General features: G+C 39.0%; 1 protein-coding gene across 1 annotated transcript in view; it reads left to right on the forward strand.

Annotated features, from left to right (window-relative positions):
• Positions 1 to 17,180, forward strand: part of LOC131684425 (astacin-like) — an 85,847-nt gene that overhangs the window by 46,990 nt on the left and 21,677 nt on the right. The window contains exons 2-3 of the mRNA XM_058967281.1: positions 3,056 to 3,235; positions 3,514 to 3,690. Of these exons, the coding sequence (XP_058823264.1) occupies positions 3,100 to 3,235; positions 3,514 to 3,690 (313 nt within the window). The 5' untranslated portion in view covers positions 3,056 to 3,099. The remainder of the gene's footprint in view (positions 1 to 3,055; positions 3,236 to 3,513; positions 3,691 to 17,180) is intronic.

Here is a 17,180-nt window from a genome sequence, read left to right on the forward strand (position 1 = left end):
AAATAGTACGTACTTATTCTTAGCTCAGTATAATTGACTGATGAGTTAAGGGACTAAAAGTAAAGCATTAAATATGACCATAAAACATTAGTTCCTCGTGCTGAAATGATTGCCGCAAATTGGTAATTGGATTTGAATTGATCTTGCGAATTGTCAATTCTCTACCCTCATACATAATTCAAAAGTGATTCACTCAGACAAGACCATGCGTATTTCCCACCCGCATTAAAGACCCAGTGGATTCATTTCCTAGTTGGTCAAATAAACACTAACCAAACAAATAAATTAGTTTATTCAGTTTAAAGAAATTTCAATTCGATTGGCATCAACCGGCGGATACGTGTTCCCTTACAATGCCATCAAATGAAAGTAAATTTAAAATTACATACGACAAAATATGTGCAATTCAGAATATAATGAAATGAAGATTGCTTAATTATTTGCATTTAAAAAAAAGATCGGAAAAAATTAGTTGCATAACCAAGGTGGTTCATTTTCAAAGATAGCACTGCTGATGAATCACTGTATAAAAATTGATGATAAGGGACGCAGACGAAAATAGCTGACCACCGCCTAGAACTTTCCACCACTCACTTAATGTCCTAAAACTTATGGATAAACCTAAATGTTAAAAATGCCTTATTAACAAATAGTATAACTTTTGTAGATATGTATCTTGTATGGCTGACATCCAATTTCAGAATATGGACCAAGAATTTCAAATAACTATGAAGGCGATATGATTAAAAAATGTTCAAAGAAGCCATCATTACGTCATGGAAAAATTAATGAACTTTGTTAATATTTTGATAGATCCAAATATGAATCATACTACAAACGTTGCTGTGGGAAATTACATTTACAACATGTAGGATTTACACTTAAAAACTTTTATGTTGTTTTTGCTTCAGGCTAAAACTAACTCAGTTCTGGAATTCGTGTTGGGTTCTAACCTGGAGTATACTTCAGGTTAGCTAACATCACCAGTATTTTGCGTGAACCTAACTCAATTTCATCAAAAACGTTCGTTTGAAGTAACTATCCTGGTTTCGTTCCTAGGTTCTCAAACGAAATCGTCAATAGAAACAATTCTAAGACTTCAAGGAATCTATGGATATGCATTTTTTTTTTTTGAAATTCTGACTCTTAACGGATAAAAAAGGGTTTTAAAATATGTTAAACTTATAAACCGTTGTACCATTTTGAATGAGGTTACAGCAGAGCCCTTAAATAATAGCACTCAAACACGTAAGATTAATTTTTAATTTGGCGGTATAAACCTCTTCTTTTCATTTTCTGACTACGTCTGTTATTTAGCAATTCATGCTTTTCATTCAAAGGTACCAAGTCTCTGCGATGACTATATTCTCATTTATTTAAGTTTAAAGTATCGGTGTCGGTGGTTTACTGACAGTGTTGGAAGAAATAATGAATTTCTCCATTTGGTTCAAACCATAAGTTTTAAAATCGTTATAAATGTTTTTTGAAAACTCGCAGCTAGTTACCGTCTTCAACAAAGTTGTTATCCAAGATTTGAACTATAGTTTTATAAAACTGGTTTTTCATATTGAGTGAAATAGCAATCTTTATTAACCCCTTCATGCCCATCTTGTTTGTTAAAACACGTTCTTAAACAGCTATAACTTTCGATTGAGAAAAGATTTGCTCACAAATACAAGTAAGGCTAATAAATGCGACTATTGCCTTTCATTTGAGTTTTAACAGTTACAAGAATCAGCTCTAGAAAAGAAGTTATTGCAATTAGTCTGATGGAGCAGTGCTGCCAGGGACAGTTTGCGTTGACGACGGAAAATTTCATATATCTTTGTTATGTTGCAATATTATTGAAAACTGATAAAACTCATCAATTTATGTTGTATTTGGATAAGTGTTCCACGCAATTGGGCTATTGTAAATATTCTAAAAGAATTGTATTGTGCATTGGAAGGTAAAAATTGGGTAGCTGCGAGGGAAGCACCTATCTTTATGAAAAAAGGCTTTTCGAGTTTCTTGATCCCACCGTTTAAAAAAAATAGTTTTGAAACCCTACATGCACTAGAAAAAAGTTGGGTATTAAAGGGTTAACGTAAATGCAATATAATTAATTTTCCCATACAAACTTTGAATCCAATCACAGTTTAATATAAATTTCAAGCCCAAATTATTAGTTTTACCTGTCATTTAATACGTGTTTGCTAAAATATTTTTCTAATGCTATCGAAATCGAGATATGTGTCGACGATACTGCAGAAAAAAACAACAAATTATCCCACTCAATATCATTTACCTTAGTATTCACCGTCTTGCTGGTTGCCCTTAAAGACTCTTAGCTTAATGAGACAATGAAGTATAAACCGGTAGTGATTGGTTTCACATTTAACGTAACGTTAAATACATTTGTGACGGTGTAATGAGAATTGGAGCGGCTCGTATTCGTGAGTTTTGCGAAGCTCGCTTGCATCCATTTTCGGTTCACTATATGAATGAATAAACCTGGTATCGTGGTTCAGAGGGTACGGTAGCCAGTGGTCGTATGTTCGAGTCCCAATCAGGAAGGATTATTGATGTCAGTAGGCTCATAGTGTTAGTCATGTAATGCGAAGTATGTCGAAAAAGCTTCCGCTGTGGAATGTAGTACCACGCCTTTTTTTTTGCTTTGATGTGAATGAAGTGTGTAAGATTATTCGCTAAATATTGCAACGATAGACTCTATCCTGGTAGCAATTCTAGTTTTATAGCACATTACAAATGCATTTCAAGTTTTAAGAAGTTCTTCAAGAATAGCATAATAAAGCCACATTTGTTTCTGTATACTGCTATAATATGACGAATATGAACTAAACACATAAAACATAAAAAGTATAAAACGTAGCTGAAACTATTTTGCAATGAAACAGGATTAATCCACCTTGCCACTATCATGGGCTGTTTAATAAGAATCCTGAATAATCATTATTTTCACAATTTGCGAAAATAGCATAAGGACCTCTTGTTATGTGAAATCACTACTGCTACGAACACTCATGTCTAACATATTGACCAAAAACTCATATAGGAGGAATCTTTACTCGTTCCGCGTTGAAGCTTTGACGTGGTAAAATGGCTAGCTTAGGTTTTCTAATACCTCTTGCGGCGTTGCTGTGGGTGGGTCATGCTGCTGATTTTCGCATTTCGATTCATCACAATCACTCCCGTGGAATATTTGATTTCGCTACAAAACCTTCCATCGAAGTCGGTAAATATACGTTTAAATAATCTGGTGAGAGGGTTGAGGGACCATTCTTAAATTACGTAACGCAAACATTACCCAAAATTGACTCCCCTCCTCCAAAAACAAAATGTCACAAATTTCTTCATCCCTCCTCCCCTAGCGCGAGAGGAATTCTTTAAAAAATCTTTCTTTAGTAAAACACGTTCGGTAAGATTCTAACATACCCCATCTCCATAAAAGTGTTACGTAATTTTTGGATGGTCCCTTATCTTCGAATAGTACAAATCAATTATTGCTTTCAGGAAAACGACTCCGCAATCAAAATCGAAAATTGGATAAAACTTTCGCTTTCGAAAAAGGCATCGGATACTACTACCAATATGATATCATGCTGAAACCGTATGAACTGTACAGAGGTATTAGGTCTCCTGCGAGATGGCCGGGTGCTATTGTCCCCTATCAGATAACTGGATCATTTAGTGAGTATGTAGCAGTAGTATATATTTTAATTTCAGATATAATTTTGATACGATGTTCGATTATTGTTAGGAGAAAAATACTTTTATACGTTGCAGAAAGTACTGCCTATCAGATGTGCTTCTTACTTTTGAATGGTTTTAGAATGGACCAAAGTACATTCGATAGAATCTGCGTGTAAACGACTGAAAGGCCTCGATGTTGGTATCCAATTGCTATGGTCTGGTTTGGCAGGAACTGTTCCCATTTTGATACATGCCTCACAAGTCTTTACGAAGTTTTCGATGTCCGAAGTAATACCTGACCAAAATACTGTTTGACGTGCTAATTGCTTCATCTTCACGATGACAATATGGTGTGATGACAATAATGTCTTCTTTTAAGTTTGATGGTATGATTCTGTCCTGGTATAGAAGACATTTTTGGATCTATTTATTTATTTCAAGTCGTCAAACAGATGTAGACCGGTTTCTTACAATAATTATTAAACTAACTTAACACTAGTTAAAATTTTGGTTTACTTTAAACTGCTGCTTAAGTTTTGTTTTCGACATAGTGAAGTCAATGCTTTCGCAATGCTTGTTATAAATATTCATCATTTGGTTTAAAGGGCCAAACTTGGCATAATTAGTGCGATGGCGAATTGTACAAAAGATGCTGCGGTTACGTAGTTGTCGAGAAGGAGCATAAAAATTTAGTTTCGATAATAGTTCGATTGAATCAATACGATGTGATACAATGTCGTTTACAAATGATATCATAGAAAATTCACGACGATCTTTCAAGGTTTGAATGTCAATTAGCATGCACCGTGCTTCATAAGATGGCAAATGTAGTCCAGTCCAACCTAGTTTACGGAGAGCGAACATCAAAAACTGCTTTTGTACTGATTCTATCCGGTTTGCATGGGTTGCTGAAAAAGGCGACCAAACTATACTACAATATTCTAGTGTTGAACGCACATAGGCTACATATAATGTTTTTATTGTGTAGGGATCTTGGAAATTATAGCTGAAGCGTTTAATAAAACCTAGTGTGCTGTTTGCTTTGTTAATTATTGTGTTATAATGATCTATGAATGTTATTTTGGAATCTATAATAACTCCTAGATCTCTTATTCTGTCACACTTTTCTACTTGTTGGTTTCCCAATAAGATTCTATTGTTCTGTATATTATTCTTTCTACTCAATGTTATGGCATTACATTTTTTTTACATTCAGTTTCAGGAGGCTTTTATTACACCATGTATAAAATATATTTACTTCGTTTTGAAATGTCTGAAAGTCTTCACCATTTCTTATTTCTAGAAATAGTTTCATATCATCAGCATATATAAGAACTTTAACATTTTTTAGTATGAAGGAAATATCGTTAACAAATAAAATAAAGAATAGCGGGCCCAAATGAGACCCTTGAGGGCCTCCTGATGTAACTTGAATTGGGATTGATTTTATCCCTTTAAATCTAACAGCTTGTTCACGATTTGTAAGATATGATTGTACCCATGTAAGAAGTCCTGGCTCAAATCCTATTTTTTCTAATTTAAAAAGTAGCATGGGTATGTCGATGCGATCAAATGCTTTGCTAAAATCTGTATAAAGAGCTTCAACGTGGTTTCCGATATTCATTGCTGTTAATGTGTAGTTAATGAACTCGAGTAGATTTGTACTTGTAGAACGCCCTTTGAAAAAAACCATGTTGCACATGCACATTTTCATTAACAATCGCCTCGAAAATCTTGGGAATGCACGACATGATAGCTATTCCACGATAGTTACGCAAATCGGATTTTTTACCATTTTTAAAAATTGGAACTAGGAAAGAGCTTTTCCATGTTTTAGGAAAACAACCTGATTCTAGAGACATGTTAAAAAGCCAAAATAAAGGAGCAGTTAGTTCTATTGACAAAGTTTTTAAAAACACCGGTGGAACGCCATCAGGTCCAGGGCTTTTAGAGCTATCCAAGTTTTTTAAGGCATCCATGATTGTATGTACTTTTATCTGTTCATTGTTAATATCTCTTGAAAGTTCAGGGAGGAAGGAAAAGTATTCACGCTCTCGATCCTTCTCTGAAAATGTAGTGTAAACTTCTTGGAAGAATGTTGCAAAAAGATTGCAGATTTCCTCTGAGTTATCGCCTACCTTTCCATCAAGATGCATTTCTGTTGGGAAATAATCCGATTTTATTTTAGTTTTTACGTAATTAAAGAAGTTTTTTGGGCAAGTTTTTATATTGCGTTCTGTTCTTGCATTGTACTCTTCAAACGCGATATCAACGGTAGCGACCATTTGCCTATCGTGATTTCAATTGCTAACGGTTCAAGACCATCGGAAACAATCAATATATCGTATGACCTCACACGGAACATTGATTGGAAGAGTTACGCGACCGCGATATCCGTTAAAATCGAATCCACTCAAGAACTTCCTGCGGAGGAAGAGTACAGGTTTTTGGCTGGCTTGATTCTCGACAGTGCGAATCAAGCTCAGACTAAACCAGTACCCAGCGCGAATACCCATGGACGGTCTCCCACCCTGTGGTGGGATAAAGAGTGCTCAGAGCTGTACGCGGAAAAGTCCACTGCATATAAGGCCTTCCGGGAAGACGGGTTACCCGCTAGCTATCTACAGTACGCGTCGTTAGAAAGGCGAATGAAGAGTCTAATGAAAGCCAAAAAACGCAGTTATTGGCGCCGGTTCGTCGACGGGTTAACGAGAGAAACAGCGATGAGCACTCTTTGGGGTACGGCTCGACGTATGCGTAACCGTAATAGTACCAACGAGAACGTGGAATATTCAAACCGTTGGATATTTGCTTTCGCCAAGAAGATCTGTCCGGACTCTGTCCCGGTACAGAAAACGTACCGCGCCGCGTCTCCTCACGATACCGCGAACGAAACACCGTTTTCGATGGTGGAGTTTTCACTTGCTCTCTTATCATGCAACAATAACGCCCCAGGGTTAGACAGAATCAAATTCAACTTGCTGAAGAATCTACCTGACACTGCAAAAAGGCGCTTGTTGAATTTATTTAACAAGTTTCTTGAGGGTAACATTGTCCCTCATGACTGGAGGCAAGTGAAGGTCATCGCCATCCAAAAACCAGGAAAACCAGCCTCCGACCACAACTCATATCGGCCGATTGCAATGCTGTCCTGTATTCGGAAGTTGTTCGAGAAAATGATCTTGTTTCGCCTCGACAATTGGGTTGAAGCAAATGGCTTACTGTCAGATACACAATTTGGCTTCCGCAAAGGCAAAGGGACGAACGATTGCCTTGCGTTGCTTTCTACAGAAATCCAAATGGCCTATGCTAACAAAGAGCAGATGGCATCAGTCTTCTTGGATATTAAGGGGGCTTTTGACTCAGTTTCTATCAACATTCTGTCAGAGAAGCTGCACCAGCATGGTCTTTCGCCAATTTTAAATAACTTTTTGCTAAACCTGTTGTCTGAAAAGCACATGCACTTTTCGCATGGCGATTTAACAACATCGCGATTTAGCTACATGGGTCTTCCCCAGGGCTCATGTCTAAGTCCCCTGCTCTACAATTTCTACGTGAATGACATTGACGATTGTCTTGCCAATTCATGCACGCTAAGGCAACTTGCAGACGACGGCGTGGTCTCTGTTACAGGGCCCAAAGCTGCCGACTTGCAAGGACCATTACAAAATACCTTGGACAATTTGTCTGCTTGGGCTCTTCAGCTGGGTATTGAGTTCTCCACGGAGAAAACTGAGTTGGTTGTTTTTTCTAGGAAGCGTGAGCCGGCGCAACTCCAGCTTCTATTAATGGGTGCAACGATCAACCAGGTTTTCACATTTAAATATCTCGGGGTCTGGTTCGACTCTAAAGGTACCTGGGGATGTCACATTAGGTATCTGAAACAGAAATGCCAACAAAGGATCAATTTTCTCCGAACAATAACTGGAACATGGTGGGGTGCTCACCCAGGAGACCTGATCAGGTTATACCAAACAACGATATTGTCGGTGATGGAGTACGGGTGCTTCTGTTTCCGCTCCGCTGCGAACATACACTTCATCAAACTGGAGAGAATCCAGTATCGTTGCTTGCGCGTTGCCTTGGGTTGCATGCACTCGACCCATACGATGAGTCTCGAAGTGCTGGCGGGCGTTCTTCCGCTAAAAAATCGATTTTGGGAGCTCTCATATCGATTGCTCATCCGATGCGACATTCTGAACCCGTTGGTGATTGAAAACTTCGAGAGGCTCGTCGAGCTTAATTCTCAAACCCGATTTATGGCCTTGTACTTCGACTACATGGCACAGAGCATTAATCCTTCTTCATATACTCCCAGCCGTGTTCGTTTCCTAGATACTTCTGATTCTACTGTATTCTTCGACACATCCATGAAGGAAGAGATTCGTGGAATCCCGGACCATATACGCCCGCAAGTGATCCCCAATATATTTTATAATAAATTCCGAGAAGTCGACTGTGACAAAATGTTCTACACTGACGGATCAAATCTCGATGGGTCCACTGGCTTCGGTATCTTCAACAATACTATCACCGTTTCATTCAAGCTCAATGATCCCGCTTCAGTTTACGTCGCAGAGTTAGCTGCAATTCAGTACACCCTTGGGATCATCGACACTCTGCCCACAGATCACTACTTCATCATTTCGGACAGCCTCAGCTCCATCGAGGCTCTTCGTGCGATGAAGCCCAAAAAGCAATTCCCATATTTCCTGGGGAAGATACGGGAGTCCTTGTGTACGTTATCTGAAAAATCTTATCAAATTACCTTTGTTTGGGTCCCCTCTCATTGCTCTATCTCGGGCAATGAAAAGGCCGACTCATTAGCAAAGGTGGGCGCATTAAATGGTGACATATACGAAAGACCAATCTGCTTCAACGAATTTTTTAGTATTTGTAGTCAGAGGACACTCAACAGTTGGCAAACCTCGTGGAGCAATGGTGAACTTGGACGATGGCTACATTCCATTATCCCAAAGGTATCAACGAAGCCTTGGTTCAGGGGGATGGATGTGGGTCGGGATTTTATTCGTGTAATGTCCCGACTTATGTCCAACCACTACACCTTGGATGCGCATCTGCGGCGTATTGGGCTTGCGGAGAGTAGTCTGTGCGCTTGTGACGAGGGCTATCACGACATCGAGCACGTTGTCTGGGTATGCGCCGGGTACTTGGACGCCAGGTCTCAGTTAAAGGATTCCCTTCGGGCCCGAGGTAGACCACCCAATGTCCCAGTCCGAGATATACTGGCAAATCGTGATTTCCCCTATATGTCCCTTATTTATACTTTCATAAAAACGACAAATATCCCAATTTAGCCCCTTTCTTTTTATTTCTCGTTTTAGAAGCTTTCTCTTGCCTTGTGGGACCGATCAGCTCCAGACTGCAACTATGTAACCGCCGTCGCACTTACCACTACGGAAACTGAAGCGAGAGCGACTCAAGGTCCGATGACTTTTGAAGGATTCCCCGCGGGTCCGAAGAATACCATCCGCCAATCCGACCTACTAGACTGAGGCGGTAATCTTTCGCTGATCTCCCGTTTGAGCGAAAGTTGCAAGTTTTGCTCTTCTCTCCCGGTCACCATCTACGCTTTCTCTCCCCTGTCCTTGATACAACTGCTTCTACAGCCCCCCTCTGAATATCTTGACCAAGCATAAGTCTCCGCTAAAAAAGTTCAAATTTGTATTCTGTATTCCTAGTTTTAAGATAGTTGTAATTTTACCTCTTTGTTAAAACTATTGTCCCCCATCTTGTAAATAGAATTGTATCCCTAGTCTTAAAACACATGCGAATTTTCTCATAAATATTTGTTCCCCCTTTTGTGTACCAAACTAAATTGTTAGTTTTAAGATAAGTGTAAATATTTCCTAAAAATTATTACTATTGAATTCCTTGTTTTAAAATTTTTTCATAAAAAAAATCTTTCGCCCCCTCTCTTGTATATAGAATCTTATTTCTAGTCTTAAGATAGCTGTAAAATTTTTCTTTTTTAAAAAAATATTTCAACATTGTAACCTCCTAGTTTTAAAATATACAAAATGTAAAAACAAAAGAATTTGGCACCGCCAAGCTAACGCATTTGTGCCTATCAAATAAACGAAATGAATAAAAAAAAGATGGGTGGGTAATGTCTGCGACATAACCGGAGAGATGTAGAATACATAAGGAACACGTTCTTCAAATATGTTGATACTCATTAGGATTTTCGGACAAAAGCTGATTTGGGCGAGGAATATTTCAAATTATTCTTTACAAAAATGATGGTGGTCCTGAAAAGGACCGGTTTTGTTGGCGTTGTTGGCCTTGGTGAGGGAGATGGCTAACGATGAAATTAATTGTTAGCATGAGGAAGTCGCGTAGTACTGGCCAATGGAAGAACAGATAATAATTGATTCCTGAAAATCAATTTTTCTTTATTCATGTAAATTATACATACTTACAAATCTAACAGAAGATTCCTGATCATATTTCTGAATCATTAGTGCGAACATTGTGTAATTTGGTTAAGTACAATGAAAGTTACAAACTTTCCAAACTCGACCTTCTGTTCATTCAGAAATATTGAAATGGGGTGTCGTGGTCACAATAAAAAAAAAGATGGGTGGGTAATGTCTGCGACATAACCGGAGAGATGTAGAATACATAAGGAACACGTTCTTCAAATATGTTGATACTCATTAGGATTTTCGGACAAAAGCTGATTTGGGCGAGGAATATTTCAAATTATTCTTTACAAAAATGATGGTGGTCCTGAAAAGGACCGGTTTTGTTGGCGTTGTTGGCCTTGGTGAGGGAGATGGCTAACGATGAAATTAATTGTTAGCATGAGGAAGTCGCGTAGTACTGGCCAATGGAAGAACAGATAATAATTGATTCCTGAAAATCAATTTTTCTTTATTCATGTAAATTATACATACTTACAAATCTAACAGAAGATTCCTGATCATATTTCTGAATCATTAGTGCGAACATTGTGTAATTTGGTTAAGTACAATGAAAGTTACAAACTTTCCAAACTCGACCTTCTGTTCATTCAGAAATATTGAAATGGGGTGTCGTGGTCACAATAAAAAAAAGATGGGTGGGTAATGTCTGTCACATAACCGGAGCGTCGTGATTTCAATTCGAGACGTTAATTTAAATCTAATAATATTCAGCAGAATCACGTTTGAATGGGAAATTTTCAAATAATTCTCTATGGTAATAATGGTGGTTCTGAAAAGAACCTTTGGTATCGGCGTTGGTGTTGATGGTGATGCGCTGGATCGTTGGATATTTTTGGCATGATAGTTACGTGCCTGGCGAACTGTTTTGTAGCCTCGAACAAAACGACAAGACTGGCTTCTTCGGGTACCATTACGGCTGAACTTTATAAGCTTAGCTCGACTTTGAAATCCTGCACAATCTCACGAATCAGACACTGGTAGGGCCATTTTGTTTGCTACTAGCACGGAGCTGCACAAAAAATCATTTAATGCAGTTAGTTCACGGGGGCTGCCAAAAAGCTTGAATAGAAGCATGCGACTTCAACGTTTCTCTTAAACACATGCAACAACACATTCGTTTTGGTAATACTGATAATAACAGTAGAAAGGAATGGAAAAGCAGTGCACGAAACGAGCGAGAGGATAATTTAAATTTTTGTTCCGTGTGCAAGCTACTTCTTTCCACCCAACGTATTAAATACCTTAAAATAAAAGTTTCAGTTTAACTCTCACTAGAACACAATTGATTGGTCCTGAAAAGAACCGTTGCTTTTATTGTAATTTACGCCCACTCCCACAAACCGACCAAGTAGGCATCAGTGGCTTCATTACGGCTGAGTTTTGTAAGCGTAGCTCGACTTTGAAGTAATACACAACCTTACGAACCAGACGCTGGAATGTTAGCCAGCGGATTAGTTGCTCCGTTGCCCTTTAGTTGGGGCGAAATACTAGCATGGCGACAGTTCCTGATCGGTAGTTGGTTGCGATGGGCCACCAGTAGCTGGGGCACTTTTGCGGACCGTCATCATCGCCAACTGCTTTCCTCCGGTGGACTGGCTGCTTGCTAGTGCTTGAACGAATACGAATGATGAGAAAAACCGAACGACCAATATTCATATATGAAAACACGAGAAAGCACTACTATCGCTCTCTCGCTCGTTTTCGTGCCATTCCTGCGCCTTTCCTTTCCGTTCGGCTACCAATACTAGCATAACCAAAACGAATATTCTGTCTTTCCATCGCCTTCAATCTAGTGGCCAGTGCTAGCAAACTTGCATGTTCAGTTTTTCAATAACAACATTCAAACAATATTTTCAAAGAATGTTGCAGATTTGAAAAGAAGGAAGGAAAAGATTTTCACAAATTTAAATTCTTGCGTGTTATTTGTTAGCGCTGATAAAGGCTATTTAGTTTGCTACTAGCAAGGAGCTGCACAAACAAATCGATTTATGCAGTTAATCAACGGAGGCTGCCAAAAAGTTCGAATAAAAGCATGCGACTAGTGTACTTTGCACGTTCTATATTTTATCAATACTAGAGAGGATCAATAAAATAATTCAAATTGTAATAGCGACATGCAATTGTGGCAACACTGGTCATGAGATGGTGGGGGAACACGCACATTCGTTTTAGTTATGATGGTAGTAGCAGCAGAAAGGAATGGAAAAACAGTGCACGAAAACGAGCGAGAGGATAATTTAAATTCTCTTTCTTTCTTTCCACACATCGTATTTCTTATATTGCTTTCTGAAAATTATTTGTTATACACCATAAAATGTAAATTTCAGTTTAACTCTTATTAGAACACAATTAATTGGTCCTGTAAAGAACCGTTTATTGTTTTATTGCGGGAGCATAATTCAGACGCACTCCCCGCGGACACGGTGAGCTAGAAAGCACTATTTTGCATTCTCGAACAAACCGACCAAGTAGGCATTGTTGGCTTCTCGGGGCATCATTACGACTGAGCTTTGTAAGCGTAGCTCGACTTTGCAGTCCTGCACAATCTCACGACCCAGACGCTGGAACGATAGCCTACTCTGTTGCCCTTTAGTTGGGGCGAAATTCTTGCAGGGCGACAGTTCCTGATCGGGTTGCGATGAGTCACCAGTAGCTGGGGCACTTTTTCCGCCGTCGTCATCGCCGACTGCTTTTCTTCGGTGGACTGGCTGCTTGCTAGTGCTTGAACGAATACGAATGATGAGAAAAACCGACCGACAGATATTTATATAATCGCGCTAATATGCACTACTATCGCTTTCTCCCTCGTTCTCGTGTCGTGCATGAGCCTTTCCTTTCCGTCCGGCTTCTAATGGCCTAACCAAAGGAATATGCCGTCTTTCCCCCACCAAGTGCTCTCGTCAAGCAACCCAATGCGAATAACCATACGAACAAACATGTAATGGACCTATATATAAACTTTTCATTATTTTATTGTTCGGTTGGTCTACCATAACGACGGCTCTGTGCGGGATGGGCTGAAAATTTTCACTTTTCCGAGTCGTTTTCGAAAGATTTTTCAAAACACATTTTTTTTGTTATTAGTACATGTTATACATACTTCAAATTTTAATACAGCATAGAGGAACATATTTGCAACAAATTGGCCTAAAAATCAAATCATTCTGTTAAGTATGATAAAAGTTATTAACGTTAAAAATCTGACGCGGCGCCGCAGCCGATATTTTGAAACGGGACCCCTATATTGAAACCTTAAATGTATTCTACATTAAAAAAGATGGGTGGGTAATGTCTGTCACATAACCGGAGCGTCGTGATTTCAATTCGAGACGTTAATTTAAATCTAATAATATTCAGCAGAATCACGTTTGAATGGGAAATTTTCAAATAATTCTCTATGGTAATAATGGTGGTTCTGAAAAGAACCTTTGGTATCGGCGTTGGTGTTGATGGTGATGCGCTGGATCGTTGGATATTTTTGGCATGATAGTTACGTGCCTGGCGAACTGTTTTGTAGCCTCGAACAAAACGACAAGACTGGCTTCTTCGGGTACCATTACGGCTGAACTTTATAAGCTTAGCTCGACTTTGAAATCCTGCACAATCTCACGAATCAGACACTGGTAGGGCCATTTTGTTTGCTACTAGCACGGAGCTGCACAAAAAATCATTTAATGCAGTTAGTTCACGGGGGCTGCCAAAAAGCTTGAATAGAAGCATGCGACTTCAACGTTTCTCTTAAACACATGCAACAACACATTCGTTTTGGTAATACTGATAATAACAGTAGAAAGGAATGGAAAAGCAGTGCACGAAACGAGCGAGAGGATAATTTAAATTTTTGTTCCGTGTGCAAGCTACTTCTTTCCACCCAACGTATTAAATACCTTAAAATAAAAGTTTCAGTTTAACTCTCACTAGAACACAATTGATTGGTCCTGAAAAGAACCGTTGCTTTTATTGTAATTTACGCCCACTCCCACAAACCGACCAAGTAGGCATCAGTGGCTTCATTACGGCTGAGTTTTGTAAGCGTAGCTCGACTTTGAAGTAATACACAACCTTACGAACCAGACGCTGGAATGTTAGCCAGCGGATTAGTTGCTCCGTTGCCCTTTAGTTGGGGCGAAATACTAGCATGGCGACAGTTCCTGATCGGTAGTTGGTTGCGATGGGCCACCAGTAGCTGGGGCACTTTTGCGGACCGTCATCATCGCCAACTGCTTTCCTCCGGTGGACTGGCTGCTTGCTAGTGCTTGAACGAATACGAATGATGAGAAAAACCGAACGACCAATATTCATATATGAAAACACGAGAAAGCACTACTATCGCTCTCTCGCTCGTTTTCGTGCCATTCCTGCGCCTTTCCTTTCCGTTCGGCTACCAATACTAGCATAACCAAAACGAATATTCTGTCTTTCCATCGCCTTCAATCTAGTGGCCAGTGCTAGCAAACTTGCATGTTCAGTTTTTCAATAACAACATTCAAACAATATTTTCAAAGAATGTTGCAGATTTGAAAAGAAGGAAGGAAAAGATTTTCACAAATTTAAATTCTTGCGTGTTATTTGTTAGCGCTGATAAAGGCTATTTAGTTTGCTACTAGCAAGGAGCTGCACAAACAAATCGATTTATGCAGTTAATCAACGGAGGCTGCCAAAAAGTTCGAATAAAAGCATGCGACTAGTGTACTTTGCACGTTCTATATTTTATCAATACTAGAGAGGATCAATAAAATAATTCAAATTGTAATAGCGACATGCAATTGTGGCAACACTGGTCATGAGATGGTGGGGGAACACGCACATTCGTTTTAGTTATGATGGTAGTAGCAGCAGAAAGGAATGGAAAAACAGTGCACGAAAACGAGCGAGAGGATAATTTAAATTCTCTTTCTTTCTTTCCACACATCGTATTTCTTATATTGCTTTCTGAAAATTATTTGTTATACACCATAAAATGTAAATTTCAGTTTAACTCTTATTAGAACACAATTAATTGGTCCTGTAAAGAACCGTTTATTGTTTTATTGCGGGAGCATAATTCAGACGCACTCCCCGCGGACACGGTGAGCTAGAAAGCACTATTTTGCATTCTCGAACAAACCGACCAAGTAGGCATTGTTGGCTTCTCGGGGCATCATTACGACTGAGCTTTGTAAGCGTAGCTCGACTTTGCAGTCCTGCACAATCTCACGACCCAGACGCTGGAACGATAGCCTACTCTGTTGCCCTTTAGTTGGGGCGAAATTCTTGCAGGGCGACAGTTCCTGATCGGGTTGCGATGAGTCACCAGTAGCTGGGGCACTTTTTCCGCCGTCGTCATCGCCGACTGCTTTTCTTCGGTGGACTGGCTGCTTGCTAGTGCTTGAACGAATACGAATGATGAGAAAAACCGACCGACAGATATTTATATAATCGCGCTAATATGCACTACTATCGCTTTCTCCCTCGTTCTCGTGTCGTGCATGAGCCTTTCCTTTCCGTCCGGCTTCTAATGGCCTAACCAAAGGAATATGCCGTCTTTCCCCCACCAAGTGCTCTCGTCAAGCAACCCAATGCGAATAACCATACGAACAAACATGTAATGGACCTATATATAAACTTTTCATTATTTTATTGTTCGGTTGGTCTACCATAACGACGGCTCTGTGCGGGATGGGCTGAAAATTTTCACTTTTCCGAGTCGTTTTCGAAAGATTTTTCAAAACACATTTTTTTTGTTATTAGTACATGTTATACATACTTCAAATTTTAATACAGCATAGAGGAACATATTTGCAACAAATTGGCCTAAAAATCAAATCATTCTGTTAAGTATGATAAAAGTTATTAACGTTAAAAATCTGACGCGGCGCCGCAGCCGATATTTTGAAACGGGACCCCTATATTGAAACCTTAAATGTATTCTACATTAAAAAAAAAAACGCGATATCAATGGCAAGGTTTAATTGATCGCATAGATTTAAATAGTTTGTTAAGTTATCTTCGCTGTTATATTTTTTGTAGATTTTGTGTGCTTTCTGCTTACGATTTTTTAAATTTTTGATTTCTCTATTAAACCAGATGGGATGTTTTGAGTTATAGTGACGCCTTCTTCTTTTCAATGGTATATCTTCGTGAATGACTTCAAATAATATTTTGTAGAAGATGTCTACGGCAGCTTCAACATTTTCTTCATTTCTTAAAATCGTTTGCCAGTTTATAGCATTAATTTTTTGCCTCAAGCTTTCATAGTTAGCAGACTCGTAATCAAATACCTCCTCAAATTCACTATCACCAGGTCTGTCGTTAACATGCAAGAATATAGAAAACTCAATGGCTGTGTGATAAGCTTCATTCTTCCATAAGGGAGTAAGTGATTCCATTACACAGAAGTCTTCGTCTATATTCGTCATTAATAAATCTAAATAGCAATGCCGCTGATTTCTTATGTGATTTATTTGATTAAGGCCTAAACTGGCAGATTTATCGCAAATGAACTGCAAAGTTTCATTTTCCCCTACAACAGGAAGTAGGATGCTCTCATTATCAGCATCTGGTATGAAATCAATACCGCGTTGATTGAAATCGCCGTATATGTGAACTTTTACGTGCGGGCAAAGACCATTAATAATGCATTCAGCAGCATGATAAAACTTTTCGTAAGTCGTTTTTCGAGCAAAATTTGGAGGAAAATGCACCGAAGCGAAAACGTGAGTTTCGTCTTTAACATGTACTTTCACCCACACATGCTCGAATTCTTTTGATTTTATAGTTTTGATAACTTCTGCATTTAGTTTTGCTGAAATCGCAATCAAAGCGCCCCCTCCTGACTTCTTACCAGATACATGACAATCACGGTCATCCCTAAAGACATTGTAATTGCTTCCGAAAACTTCTTCACTTCTCACTGTTTCGTCCCAACTAGTCTCAGTTGCTAAAATTATGGAATAATGACAACCTAATATTTTGTTTTGAATCACATTCATCTTAGCTGCACTTTTCATGCGGTTAAAGTTTTGGCAATAGACCAAGATTTCTGTTCTTGACTGAGAT

This window comes from Topomyia yanbarensis, chromosome 2 (genome assembly GCF_030247195.1).
Source record: "Topomyia yanbarensis strain Yona2022 chromosome 2, ASM3024719v1, whole genome shotgun sequence".
Taxonomy (NCBI): Eukaryota; Metazoa; Arthropoda; class Insecta; order Diptera; family Culicidae; genus Topomyia; species Topomyia yanbarensis.